A 13,251-nucleotide genomic window follows, 5' to 3' on the forward strand; every position below is an offset into this window, starting at 1 on the left:
CCCCCCCCCCCCCCCCCCCCCCCGTCTCTCTTCCAGACTGGTCTAATGGCTCCCTCTCCCCTCCACGGAGCCCTGCACTCCTGCCCCGTTCACACTTGTGCACACCACCCAGCCACACCAGCTACTTTATTGGTGACACTTCACATTCCTCCCCACAATCCCACCTGCCTATTCACACCCTGGCTCCTGCCCACTCCCTCCCAGCCCCTCCCACGCCTCTGAATAACAACACCCTTTCAACCCACACACCGGCCGGGACTGTTTCCTTCACTGGGTCCCCCTGCCTGGCTCTCCGCCGGCTGCCTCGCCTAGCTCCCCTGGCTTCATCCTGCGCCCCTTGGGAACAACTGGGGTCCTCTTGGAGCCCGGTCCAGAACCCCCTCACTCGGCGACAGCCCAGCTCCTCTGTCGGTACTGACTTCACAAGGCAGGGCAGCTGGCCCACTGGCCTGCTTCTTTCCCTGGGCCTCAGTTTCTTCTTCTGTCATTTAGGCTGGAAGAGAAGGGCAGGGAGGGGGCTGCTGAAGATGACGGCAGAGGTGGAACCCCACGCGGTTGGGCTGAGAGGGACCTTAGCGTGCACAGCACAGCCCTCTCCTGCGAGCCCAGTCATGGGTTGTGGCAAACCTAGGTCTTGGGACTTCTGGGCCTAAGTGGACTCGCTCACTAAGCCACTTCTCAGTGGCCTGGGGCACAGGGAACCAAAGAGAGGATGAAGGGGAGAGAAGACGGAGGGAGGGGCAGCCAGCCGGAGGACAAGGAAAGATGGGCTATTTCCGTGGGCCTTTCCCTGAGGAGGCAGGTCAGGAGGAGCCCCTGAGGGTCGTTGCCTACAGTCTCAGTGCCTGGATCTCACACTACGGCGGACACACCACCCCCTAAACCACTTCCTTCCCCCAATTCCCCTCAACACATCCCTCCAAGGTCGCCAGGAAGCTGGCCCTGGTCTGGCCTGAGGGCATCCCAGGTGCAGAGTCTCCTGGACAATTGTCTGACTCACCCTGGCCACCCTGCACGTGTGCCCTGCCGAGCCCCCGACCCTTGCCGGAGGAGTTCAGCCTGGAGGACACAGGCCAGGGATCGAGGGGCAGCTGGCTAAGGACACGTGGACCCTGGTATGCCTGCCCGTGCAGCCGTGTCAGGGTGGCCGTGCGCTTGCGTGGGCTGAGTGTGTGTGTGTGTGTGTGTGTGTGTGTGTGTGTGTGTGTTCATGAGGGGGGCCTAGGTTCCCAGGGCCCAGGGATCTGGATGGAATTAGGGGCCGCTGGGGCGGGGGGCCAAGATGGGGGGGCGGGGGGCTCCAGCAGGAAACGTGAGCTGTGAGCTGCACTCATTAGCTCCTCACGTGCTCAGCCGGATTTATAAACACAAGGGAAGCCGGGATGTAAACAACAGTGGGCAGCAGCCAGAGGCAGAGCTGGGGCGGGGGGCTGGGCTAGGGGCCGGGACTGGGGGAGGGGGCCCGTCCACCTGCACACCAGGAGCCTGGAGAGAAGGATGGGAGAGGGCTCCACGATGCCCACCTAATGCTCCCTCCTAGGGACGCAGGTGAGCCCAAGCCTCACTGAGTTCCGGGGCTCACAACTAAGCCACAGGTGTTCTCTGCCCCAGATGGCCATCAGTTTGCCGCCTGAGATATGGGGACATCTTGCCCAGAGTGGAAGCCGTCGTAACAGAGACTAGAGCCCTGTCTCCTTTCTCCTTCCTAGCCTCTTCTCCCTCTAGATACCTGAGACCCCTTCCTTCTTACTGGTTCTCTCCATGGGCCGGTCAGTCCGATCTTTCTGCAACTTCCCCTGCCCCCCCTTCCCCGCCTGCAGTGACACAGTTACCTCAGAACTGAAATATTCCTGGAAACACCGGCCTCGTCTGGTTAATTTCATGAGCCGTTTTTCTGCCCAGATGACTTAGTTCTTGTTTATCCAAAGGCTTCTCCCCCTGCTGTCCCTGTGTAGGGAGCCAGTTCTCCCCAGGGATGTGCCACAGGGCCCAGAAGAGGAGGGGAAAACAAGGCCCAGAGCTGGGTTCCTGACCCGGTGCCCCCCCCCCCCCCCCCCCCCCCCCCCCCCCGCCAAAAACCCCCCCCGAACTATGGACCGAAAGGCTGACCAAAGCAAGGTCGGGGAAAGAGGTGAACCCAGCTCCCAATGTGGGCTTCAGCTGGGACCCTCAGCATTGCTGCTAACTGTGAGTGAGGCCAGGCTCAGTCCCGAAAGCTACCTCAAGCCTGGAAGGGCTGCCGCTCGCCTCGGCAGGTCTCCACCTCCAAAACACCCCATATTGTACCCTTAGGATCTTGGAGGTGACTCTGCCAGATATCCAGGCTGAAGGTAGCCCCAGGCTGAAGGTAGCCCCAGGCTTCGTGCAGAGAAGGGCCTGGAGTTGTCTTGGAATATGAGGAAGAGTAAATAGAAAGGAACACAGAGTCAGCAGGAAAAGGCCGAACGAGGAAAGAAGCACCAGGAGGGAAGCCAGGGGCTGCAGATGCGGACAAGGACAGGGGAGCAGTCATGTGCCTGACACCGCGCTCTGTCCTAACGCACACACGCACCCATGCACTCAGACCAAGTCCCTCGTCCCTAAGAGCAGGGTCTCTGAGACTGGTGTTCCCCCCGCCCGACCCACTCCCCTGCTCTATCAGTAAAGTTGCCAGCCACCACGCATCTTAGTGAGTCTAGACTGATGGCCTGGGCCGCTGCGGAAGTCCCCACCTGACCCCTACACTCTGTGAGAGGCATTCTGTACAGTTTGAGTCTTAAGCCCTCTCCAAAACCTTGACCCAGCGTTATGACTAACTCCAAACTCCCCCTAACTCAGTACAGTCAAACTGTCAAACCCGTATCCAACTCATTTCTAACTATCACAGCAACATATGTCATGATAAAAATTTGAAAGTCGAAAATAGAAAGTGGAAGAAACGACTCATAGCTCAACACCTACCCAAGCTTAAAACCCAAACCAGCCCTACTCTTAGTGACATGCCGTGCATTACCCCATCTGACATCTAAATCAACACATTAATAAACCTTAGCCCCAGCCAACCCTGTGCCTGTCCAGACCTCACCACATCCCCCAGCTAGACTCAAACCTCAACCACACTCAGTCAGCCAAATCCCAATAAACTAACCTGAAACTTTAAAAGTAACCCAGTCCTTAAACCTAACCTAGCCCCATACCAATTATAGCCTTGCCCTATCCTAACCCTAATTGCCTTTACCCAGTCCCGGTGCCCACTGACTCCTGGCCTAGTGCTCTTTACCTTGGCCCACACCTAAAAGCTGGGAAAATCATGTTTCCCAACTGCCTATGGGTATCTTCACATTATCAGCCCCTGGCCTCTGGTGTCCCAGGATGTCCAAACTCTCCAGCACCATCAGCTGACAAGCCAAACCCATCAGATACATCATATTCCCCCTCTTTCTCTCTTTCACATCCCCCACCCCGACCCTCTTTACTGTAGGTTCATCAGAAGACCTCACTCAGGTCAAACTCTCCCCCATCCAACCTCCTAGATAAGAATGGGGCAAACCTCCACCCCGCAGCTCCACACCCAGGAATCCTGTTCAAGAATGTACCCACCACTGACTGCATGAGCCAGCCCTCTGTCCTTCAGCCTGACCCGCGTGATCTAACCCTACCCCTTGCCTCCTATGGCTCTCTGTGTGGACTCATCTCAGGGCGGCCTCTCTCGTGCCTTTCCCGGGGCTGACTGCTGGCAGCTGGCAGAGAGACATGTGCTGTTTCCCACCCCTTGGCTCCCTAAACTGCAGAGGGTCTGGATTCAGAGTCCCTAGGCCTGGCCCCGTCCCTCCACGTACACACACATACACATCGGCATACGTATACTGGCTCTTTCTTAGCTGACACACAAATATGCTTTCCGATATATACTGGTAGATACACACACAGAGGCCAAGTTCTCGTCCTCAAACACATAGATGCCTCCATACACACACACACACACACACACACACACACACACACACCCAGGCCAGGAACGCTCCCCTCCTCCATCCCCCCTGCCTCCCATCTGGCGGCCCACCCTCACCAACCCTGCGCCCGGCCCAAGGTGGGGACAGACACCTGAGGGGCTGCCAGCTGGGCATCCTCCACGGGGCCTGGGCCCGCCCTCATGTTTCTTGCCCCTCCTGCCCGCAGGGGACTCGTGGGGGATGCTAGCTTGCCTGTGTGCTGTGCTCTGGCACCTCCCGGCAGTGCCAGCCCTCAACCGCACGGGGGACCCAGGGCCTGGCCCCTCCATCCAGAAAACCTACGACCTCACCCGCTACCTGGAACACCAACTCCGCAGCTTGGCTGGGACCTACGTGAGTATCCAGGGCAGCTGAAAGGTCTGGGAACTGGCAAAGAACGAGGAGAGAAGAGGGTGGAACAGAGACAGAACGGTGGAGGGGTCCCGGTGAGCGGTGGTCACCAGGGGGCCCTTTGGTTCCAAACGGTCCCCATGTCTGGCCTATCTCCTACCCTTCCCTCTGAGGTGCCCCCCTCCTTCCCATCCCTGGCCCCAGGACTAGGCATGTGGGCAGGCCTCGCACCCGCCTTGGCCCACTGCCCCACTGGCTGCCGGCCCAGCCGCCCGCCTCCCCCTGGGGGCCGGGGAAGTCTCTTCTGTTTACACCGTGTTGTGGTGTCTCTTGCACGGGCGGGGCTGGGTGGGGATGGAGGGGCCCCACCTCCCATGCCTGTGTTCCAGCTCGCCTCTGCCCCAGACCTGGGGCCCTGCTGCTCTGGACCCATGGGCCTCCCTTCTGTCTGCCTCTCCCATCCTAGCTGGGCCTCCTAGGGGGGACTTGGGGGAAGGGGGCTGCGGGGAAGATAGGCCAGTAGTGACAGGAGGTTCAGGGTGTGGATGGAAGTTGTGCCATGAGGATTTGGGGGCAGTCCAGAGGTGTTCAGAGAGCCCAGGAGAGAAGGAAAGAGGGTCAGAGTCGCCGAGGACCATGGGGAACCGGCCCCCTCTTCCCGTGTTCCTCTTCCACATCCCAGACCCTACTCTGGAGCCAGGGAAAGAAAGGGGAGGAGGGTGGCGGGGGAGCTGGCTCCAGCCCCAGGATACACCGAGGAAATTAGTTTGTCTCTGTGCTTGTCAGCGTGTGAACCTCCCCCTGGGCCCTTGCCTATCCCAGGCCTCGCCCCTCTCTTCTCCCTTTCTCTCCAGCTGAAACGTCCCCCTCAGCCCTTTCCCTGGGCCCCAGGCCTCTCCCTTGAGGGTTGGCAAAGCTCTGTCCTCTTCCCTAGACTGCCTCCTATACCCTTCCTCCTGCCCAACTCTTGAGACTGCCTCAGTTTCTTCCTTCTGCAGCCCTGCTCCTAGGAGCTCTTCCTTGGGGGGACTTGCTGCTTAGTGAGTACCATCTGCCCCCTGCCCTTCTGCTGGTGGGACCAAGCGTGTTGGGAGGCAAATGGAGCTCTGATTCCCACGGGCCCCTCTGCCTTCCCACCCGCTTTTCCCTTCCCTGGCCAAAAACCTTTGCCTGACTCTGCTACCCCCTCTAGCTCCCGACCCTTTTTCTCTCCTGGCCTTCCCTGCCAAATTTCTCGAAGGAGTGGTCTACACCCTCTGCCTCCGCTTCCTCTCCACCCACTCACTCCTTAACCCCCTGCAATCTGGCCTCCAGGCCACTGAAACGGCTCTCTCCAAGGTCGGCAGGCACCTCCTTTTCGCCAAACCCAACAGAATTTTCTAAGGCCCATTCCCCTTGCTCTCTGTTTTGCAGCCACACTGTCGAGCACTCCTGCCTTCTCGAACTCCTCTTCTTGGCTCTGCACTCTTCTGGTCCACCTTCCACCTCTGCGGCCTGGCCACCTGGGTCCTTCCGGCTCCTCTTCCTCTCTGCTCTGCCCCGTGGTGGGCACGCTCCCAAGGCTTGCACACACGGCCAATCAGCACGTCCTCCCCGAGTATCTCCTGCGTGTTTTTCTCTTCCTACACCTCTCATCAACCCCCACTGCCTCAACCGCCACCTCCATGCAGATGACATCCCTGGAGAAACTTAGGGGAGGCCCTCGCACAGAGAGGCCTAGCGAGGAGATGGGGCCAGTGTCAGGGGACACAGGAAATAGGAGCTTTGGGAGCAGGTTATCTCCCGGTGGCCCTCCTCCTCCTCCTCCTCCTCCTCCTCCTCCTCCTCCTCCTCCATCGCCCTCTCCTTTTCGCAGCTGAACTACCTGGGCCCCCCTTTCAACGAGCCTGACTTCAACCCACCTCGGCTGGGGGCAGAGACCCTGCCCAGGGCCACTGTCAACTTGGATGTGTGGCGGAGCCTCAATGACAAACTGCGGCTGACCCAGAACTATGAGGCCTATAGCCACCTTCTCTGCTACTTGCGTGGCCTCGACCGCCAGGCTGCCACGGCCGAGCTGCGCCGCAGCCTGGCCCACTTCTGCACCAGCCTTCAGGGCCTGCTGGGCAGCATCGCGGGCGTCATGGCAGCTCTGGGCTACCCGCTGCCCCAGCCTCTGCCCGGAACCGAGCCCACCCGGGCCCCCGGCCCTGCCCACAGCGACTTCCTCCAGAAGATGGACGACTTCTGGCTGCTGAAGGAGCTGCAGACCTGGCTGTGGCGCTCGGCCAAGGATTTCAACCGGCTCAAGAAGAAGACGCAGCCCCCGCCGGCGGCGGTCACCCTGCACCTGGAAGCCCATGGCTTCTGATCTCTGACCTTTACCGCCTCCTCTCTCCTCTCCTCCCTCAAATCCTGCTCCCACTCTGGGAGGGAGAAACCCGTATGCCAACATCTGTTGAGCCAGGAGACAGAAGCCATGGGCCTCTGGCCCTCTCCGGACTCGGAAGAGGGCATGATCCACAGGGCCTATCCCCTCCCCGCTTTCCGAAGGCCTGCAGGTCTCTTCCACAGGGAGGAGCGCTCCCGGGGGCCGCAGTGGTTCAAGTTGGTGCGAAGGCTCCCACAGCTTCCTGCTTCCTGCCCGGCACTTGCCGGCGCCCACAGGCCCCTCGTGCGCGCGGCACTTCCAGGAAGCATGCCCGCAGGCAGGGAGGGGGGCCACCGCAGCATGTGCCTTTCTGGGGCGGGGGGAGCCCTTTGGCTGCCCCACTCTCCTTGGATGGGCGTTGTTCCCCTATCCCCAAATAGCCCAGTACATCCAATTCAGGAAACACACACACGGTGGCAAGTCCAAACGGGAAGAAACGGGATTTAAAAGCGGAAGAGGTGGGATCTGCATTGGAGGTCATGCTAAGAGCATAGGGGCAGGGACAGAGCGGACCCACGGCTCACCAAGGCAGTCGGTGGCACAGGACGGCAGCCAAAAGGACCTTGCCTTGCATCTTCTTGCCGGCATCATGGTGCCTCCTCTCCACCCCCTTTCCAGGGTATCTGTGGGTTGCCCAGGCTGGGGAGGGCAACCATAGCCACAGCCACAGGGTTTCCTGAAAGTTTACATTGCAGTAGCATTTCGGGGTGCGGGGGGCAGCTCCCCCAGGCCCTGCCCCCCAGCCTCACCCACTCATGACTCTAAGTTTGTTGTATTAATATTTATTTATTTGGAGATGTTATTTATTAGATGATATTTATTGCAGAATTTCTATTCTTGTATTAACAAATAAAATGCTTGCCCCAGGACTTCATCTCTTTGCTTGGCCTGGTGCTTCCCCTCCTGGGCCCCCGCGTGCCTGGTGGCTTGGAGCCTGGCAGTCCAGGGCAGAGCTCGGAGAGGCAAAGAGCTTGGGGAAGAGGCTCTGCCCTGTCCACGGAGCGTGGTGCCCACAGCACACTCTGTTCCTCCACCCACGGTGCGTCCCTTTAGTCCTTCCAACGTCTTGTCTGGCCGCGTGTCTTCCCCCTCCCGGCCTTTGCTCAGCCCCCCTCCCCTCTCTGGATTACTTTAAAGGTCTCGTAGGTCTGTCTCCCTGCGAAGCTGTCCACCTGCGCCCCTGGTCAGCCACGCGCGGCCGGCCCTCAGCTTCCCCGGGACCCCCACCTGTGGTGGCCCCTGGCAGTGACCCTTCCCTTCTCAATACCCTTCATCTCCTAGGGAGCGTGACTGACTGTGGCCACGTCACAAGTGTCAGGCGTGACTCTACTCCCTTCTTGTAGACTCTTTTCAGTGTAAGACAGCAGGTGGGGGGGGGGGGGGCGGGTGGGTAAGAGAAAAACTCATACTGGTCTGCAAAGCGAATGGTACAGATGTGATTCAGGGATGACCTCAGCTCCAAGCCCAGCCTCACGGCCTCCTAGCTGCGTGACCTTGGACAAATTACTTAAAGCTCTCTATTCTCCGATTTCCCCATCTGTGAAATGGGGATAATTAAATACCCTTCTAAGACTGTTTGAAGGATGAGAGAGACAATAAAGGTAAGGTGCCCGGCCGCAGCCGCAGCCACAGCGAATAGTGATCTGATCGCCAGTTATTTGTGACAGACTGGCCTGCACTGACACTCTCGTGAAGAGCCACTGGGTGAGCTAGGGGGCTAACGGCTCCCAGGTAACACAGAGGTATTTCGCCAGGGCCTCCGCGAGACAGTGCCCTAAGCACAGGAAGTAACAAATGATGGTGACGTCAATCAGTTGACGAATCTTGCAAAGATCTGCCCATCACTGCGCCGACTGGAGTAGGAAACCCAGCAGAAGTCTGAGACCCGCCTTGGCTCCTGCCCTTATGGAGCCTGCGATCTCTCTGGGAAGAGAAGACCAGCTGACCTGAAACTACTGACAGGTGCGTGAGTGTAGGTGCATGTGCTATTGGACTTGCTTGTGGGCGAGCCAGGTCCTGCTGAATGTCCCAGAGTCACCTGGCCCAAGTGGGAGGGAACATGCCCCGCCAAGGGGTCCGGGCCCTTCAGGCGGACATATCTGCCCAGACCCCGTCTAGATATCCTGCAGGCCTGCTTTCTGCCTAACAAGAGAGGGAGGAGAGGGCATCCGGGCTGTCTCCACATCGCAGCAAAACCTAGCAGCCTGTAATGTGCAAGGCAGCAAACAAGGGGGCTATGCAGAATACAGGGAGAAGGAAGGTATATCCCATGCCACTGTACTGTGTGTTTCTTAGGGGCAGACTCTGAGTCTTCCCCACCTCTCTATCCCAGTTCAGGCTCAAGCCCACGGAAGGTGTTCAGTTAGTGTGTCGAACAAAACACTCTAGAGAAGGGACTGGGACTCCCTCCGCCCTCCCTAGCTCCAAATGCTAGAATCCAAGGCAGAATTGGATCAGCTGTGGAAAGACACAGGCAAAATACTTGGAAGTCGGGGAAGGAGCGATTGCGTCCCTTCAGCGAGGGTGCCGGTCTGCAAGCCCTCTCAGGGAGGCAATGGTGTCTGCAGCCACCGCTGTCCTTCCAGTGCCCAACACACAGTAGGTGCTTCTGCACAGACTCTCAGGGTAGGGTATGGACAAGGGCAGGGCAAGGGTCAGCTCAGTGTGTCTGTCTCCCTTGGAAGCAGAGAGCATCTCGAGGGCACGTTGCACAATTTATTCATCTTTGCATCCCTCTAGCATTTTAGCACAATGCCCTGCACCGAACTAAAGTACTTGTACTTGATAATTTAATATAAGCTGATTTAAAGAGAGTCAAGACAATAGTGTATGAGAAGCCAAGAGAGGAGAGTTTTAGGGAGGCAGCTGATCAATAGTGTCAGATGCCCCAGAAGCGCTAAGAGAAGAATTTGGGGGAAACCCACTGGGAAACTGGGAGGTCACAGGTGACCTTTGCGGGAGCATTTGGGAGGTAGACTCCAACCGTGAGATGAAAGGAGGGGGTGAGAAAGAAGGAAAAGGGGTGAATGTATTCTCTCAGGCATTTGGTGGCAGGATCAAGGAAGGTTTTTTGTGTGGTTGGTTGGTCTGCTGTTGTTTTTAAACAGAAGAGATGTGAACGTGAAATGGCTGCGGGAGGGGTGGGAGCTGGAGAAGAATGGAGACGGACAAGCAGAGGAAGGGAATCAAAAGGGCCGCTGGACACCACACGGAGCCAGGTGACACCAGCACACACATCTCTGTCGTGGATTGTGACACCCCCTAGCAAGCCGGGGATGGCAGGAGGAGAGGACAGGGTGAAAAGAGGGCACTTCCCAAGGCCGAGGACTGACGGGGCAGGAATGGCAGAGACTCGAGGGTCGGAGACTCCAGAGAGCTAGAAACGGTGCTTCTGAGTGGCCGGGAGCTGCAGCACACGCGGGGTCTCAGAGCCGGGCCTGCAGCAGATGGAAACAGAGGAGGAGAGCAACCGGGGAAGGGCGGGCAAGCACACAAGTTCGCCCGGCTGAGGACACAGAGGGGGCGTCATAAAGAGTAAGGTGGGGGAGGCGGACACAGGGGGCAGCTGAGCCGGAAAGGGCATCTCAGAGTCCCCCAGATAGCCCCCTACCGATGGTGACTGATGGTGTCGGGGTAGGAGCCCGTCCTTTGGGTTTTGGAGCTTCGGACCGTGAGCAGGTGGCTCTTGGTAAATGACAAGTCATCAGGCTCTTCTATGAGCCCGTTGTCGGTTCTCCACCCACCACTGCTCCGGGACCGGTGGGGAGTCTGTGTCGGTTACTCAGGTCCCACCTCTTAAGTGTGGCCTTAGCGTCGGGGGCCCAGGTACGCAGAGGTCAGCTTAAAAACCTGGAATGCCTGGGGCCTGCGGTGCCATGGGAAGGAGGACATTATCTCTGGAAGTCCTTCTGTCCCAGGAAGGCTAGGGAGAGTAGGAGGGAAGGAGAGAAGCTCTCCTCCCCATCCTCTCCATCCAGACAGCACAGAGCGGATTAGGAAGCTCAGCATCCTCTTGGGTATCTGGAAACGCACCCGTGTGTGCGAGGATGGGCACGAGTTGGCGAACGGTCCCTCGGGAGAGGCAACTTCGGGGGCAGGGGTGGGAGTGGGTGTGGAAGAGGTGGAGGGTGGCCAAAGGGCGGTGACGCCTTGCCAGCTTCCTGCCTTTGCAAAGACTGACCCAACATCCAGGACTCAGGGCCCTCGCAGTATGTGAAGAGACTCATTCAAGTGCTCGTCTTACAGACACGCGCACACATTCGCCCACTTGCCACAGCCACCCGAATGGGGAAGGGCCGAGGGAGGCCCTTGTTCCCCTTAACCTAGAGGGTAAGGGCCAGTGATCCGGGCCCCTGACTGAGTGCTCTGATGGGTGGTTCCCTCTCAGCTCCCCCTTCTTCTCTGGAGCCACAACTGTCCCTGCCTTTGTCCCTTCAGTTCTTGAGCTCCCTGACTCAGCCTGGTTCCCCAGTTCCCAGCAGTAGACAAAGCCCTTGTCAGTGGGGTGGGGGTGGGGACAATGAGGAAGTAGCTGTGAGCTTTAGAACCAGAGTTCCAGCCCTTCCTCTCAACCTTCAGGGTCTTCTAGCCTCCCTCGTGCAGAGGTCACCTCTAGGCCCCTCCCCAACTTGCCTTGACCTCTAAGGCCTGGCCAACCGGGTGGAAACGAACTAGGACCTTCCTCCCAGCTAGACAAAGTCTGACACCTGGTGGCCAAGGTGAGAAATGGCCAGAAGGATCCCTTTTCAACTGTTCCCAGAATTTCTCCAGGGCCAGCTGGCCAAGGTGACAGGGGCAGTAATGGGAGAAGGCTCCGAGGGGACGGTTGGGACATAGCAGAAAAGCCAGCCAGTGGCAGAAAAACCCAGATGCAGGGGGACCTTTGCCTTCCATCAGGCTCCTGCCCCTCAAAGCCCACAAGGCCAGAGAACCTGGAGCCGGGAGAGGTGGGGTGTCTGGGAGGGTCATGATGGACTAGGAGGAGTTGCCTGAAAGAATTCTGGTCCACAGGGTGGGGAATGGGGCCCATGGTGTGTGGGCATGTGGGTGGGGGGGCCAGGGATACGAGTCCGCCTGCCCAGAATCTCTAGCTCCGGGTGGGTGGCAGGGCCTGAGGGCCTGAGGGCCTGAGGAAGGGGATGCCGGGGAGAGGGAAGGAGAGCAGGCTACACCCACAGTCTGCTGGGCCCCAGGCAGCTGCTTCTCTATACCTGCCCCCACCTTCCTGGCTCTAGCTGACTCTCTCCAAGACGAGCCCCACTGTGAGCCCCACTAGGGGAGGGAGAAGGGGCTCCTAGGGCACCTGCGCAGTGCTGAGGCCCCCCCACCCTGCCACATTGTCTGAGCTAAGCCAGGCCTAATCCCCTTCCCCTCGGAGCAGTAGACAGTGGGCCTCAGCCTTCAGGAAGGTGCTGGGCTCCTGTTCCGGTCTTCGCTCTCCTTTTCCCTTGGGTTCCCCCGAGACTTTGGTCTTGGCCTCAAGCAAGGCCCTTGAGTGTTCCCAGGCTGAGATGCATCGGCCACTCCTGCCAGTCCCATAACCATCCTCTGGGGGTCAGAGCTGACCCGGAAACAGGCTCCTGGGTCTCAGGAACCTCCCCGAAGGAGGGAGAACTCAGCTCCTAACTCAGACCTCTGGCCTGGCCCTCCAGCCTGAAGCCCAAATTGTGATAGGTCGCACAACAGCAGTTTGGGGGATAGGCTGGGAGGCTGCTTGAGTAGGGCCAGGGGTTCCAGGAAGAAAGGAGATGGGGGCAGACAGGAAGGGAAGGAAGAAGGACAAGACCTGTTGGGTGGGTAGGCCGAGTTACAGAAGGATGCCAGTTGGACAGGGATGGCTCCAAAGCTCCTGGGTGGCAGCTCCTTTGAGCCTTGGAGCTCGGTCCCACTACTACATGACTAGGACAGGAGGGCGATGCTATCTGCGGAGAGTTCCCTTGACTCCAGGCCAGAAAAACAATCCTAGGGTGCCTGCACTTGAGCTGATTGCCTTGATGGGGGAAAGCTACAGGCCAGGCTGGGTGAGAGAGGCTAGCAGGGCCTGGGCCAGGCAGAGCCGGGGGTGGCTGGCGGGGACGGCCCAGACAGTGCCCACAGAGCCGGCCAGGGTGCCAGAGGAGAGAGGGAAATGGGCTCGGGCGGCAGTAGGAGCCACTGTGGCCTCCCAGCGGCACACCTCATTTCACGCTCCCTGGGCGGTGGCAGGGCCCCACGGCTATCAGCTTTCAGGGGTGGGAAGGACTGGGAATGAGGAGGGGTCTGCCCCGCCCATGGCTTCCTACTCCCTCGGGGCTCTGTGGACTCAGGAGTGAGGTGCCACACACCTCTGGGACGCCCCCTGGGGAGAGAGTGGTCAGTCCCACCGAGCCCGGGCACGATCCCTCCGTGGCGTGCTCAGTGCCTGACTGGACTCCGCACCTCAGCCCTTCCCGGGCCTGGTGGAGAGGGCCTCCCTGCTCCCCTCCCCAGTGCAGCAGGGCCCCTGTCTCCCTCAGTGTGGGCCCCACTTAGTCCACGAGG

At 59.2% G+C, this 13,251-nt stretch overlaps 1 protein-coding gene across 1 annotated transcript in view; it reads left to right on the forward strand.

The window, feature by feature from the left end:
- Positions 1-7,686, forward strand: part of CLCF1 (cardiotrophin like cytokine factor 1) — a 10,221-nt gene extending 2,535 nt beyond the window's left edge. Inside the window, exons 2-3 of the mRNA XM_049642566.1 lie at positions 4,159-4,325; positions 6,178-7,686. Of these exons, the coding sequence (XP_049498523.1) occupies positions 4,159-4,325; positions 6,178-6,672 (662 nt within the window). The 3' untranslated portion in view covers positions 6,673-7,686. The remainder of the gene's footprint in view (positions 1-4,158; positions 4,326-6,177) is intronic.
- Positions 7,687-13,251: the final 5,565 nt, after the last annotated feature.

The sequence above is a fragment of the Panthera uncia genome, chromosome D1, assembly GCF_023721935.1.
Source record: "Panthera uncia isolate 11264 chromosome D1, Puncia_PCG_1.0, whole genome shotgun sequence".
Taxonomy (NCBI): domain Eukaryota; kingdom Metazoa; phylum Chordata; class Mammalia; order Carnivora; family Felidae; genus Panthera; species Panthera uncia.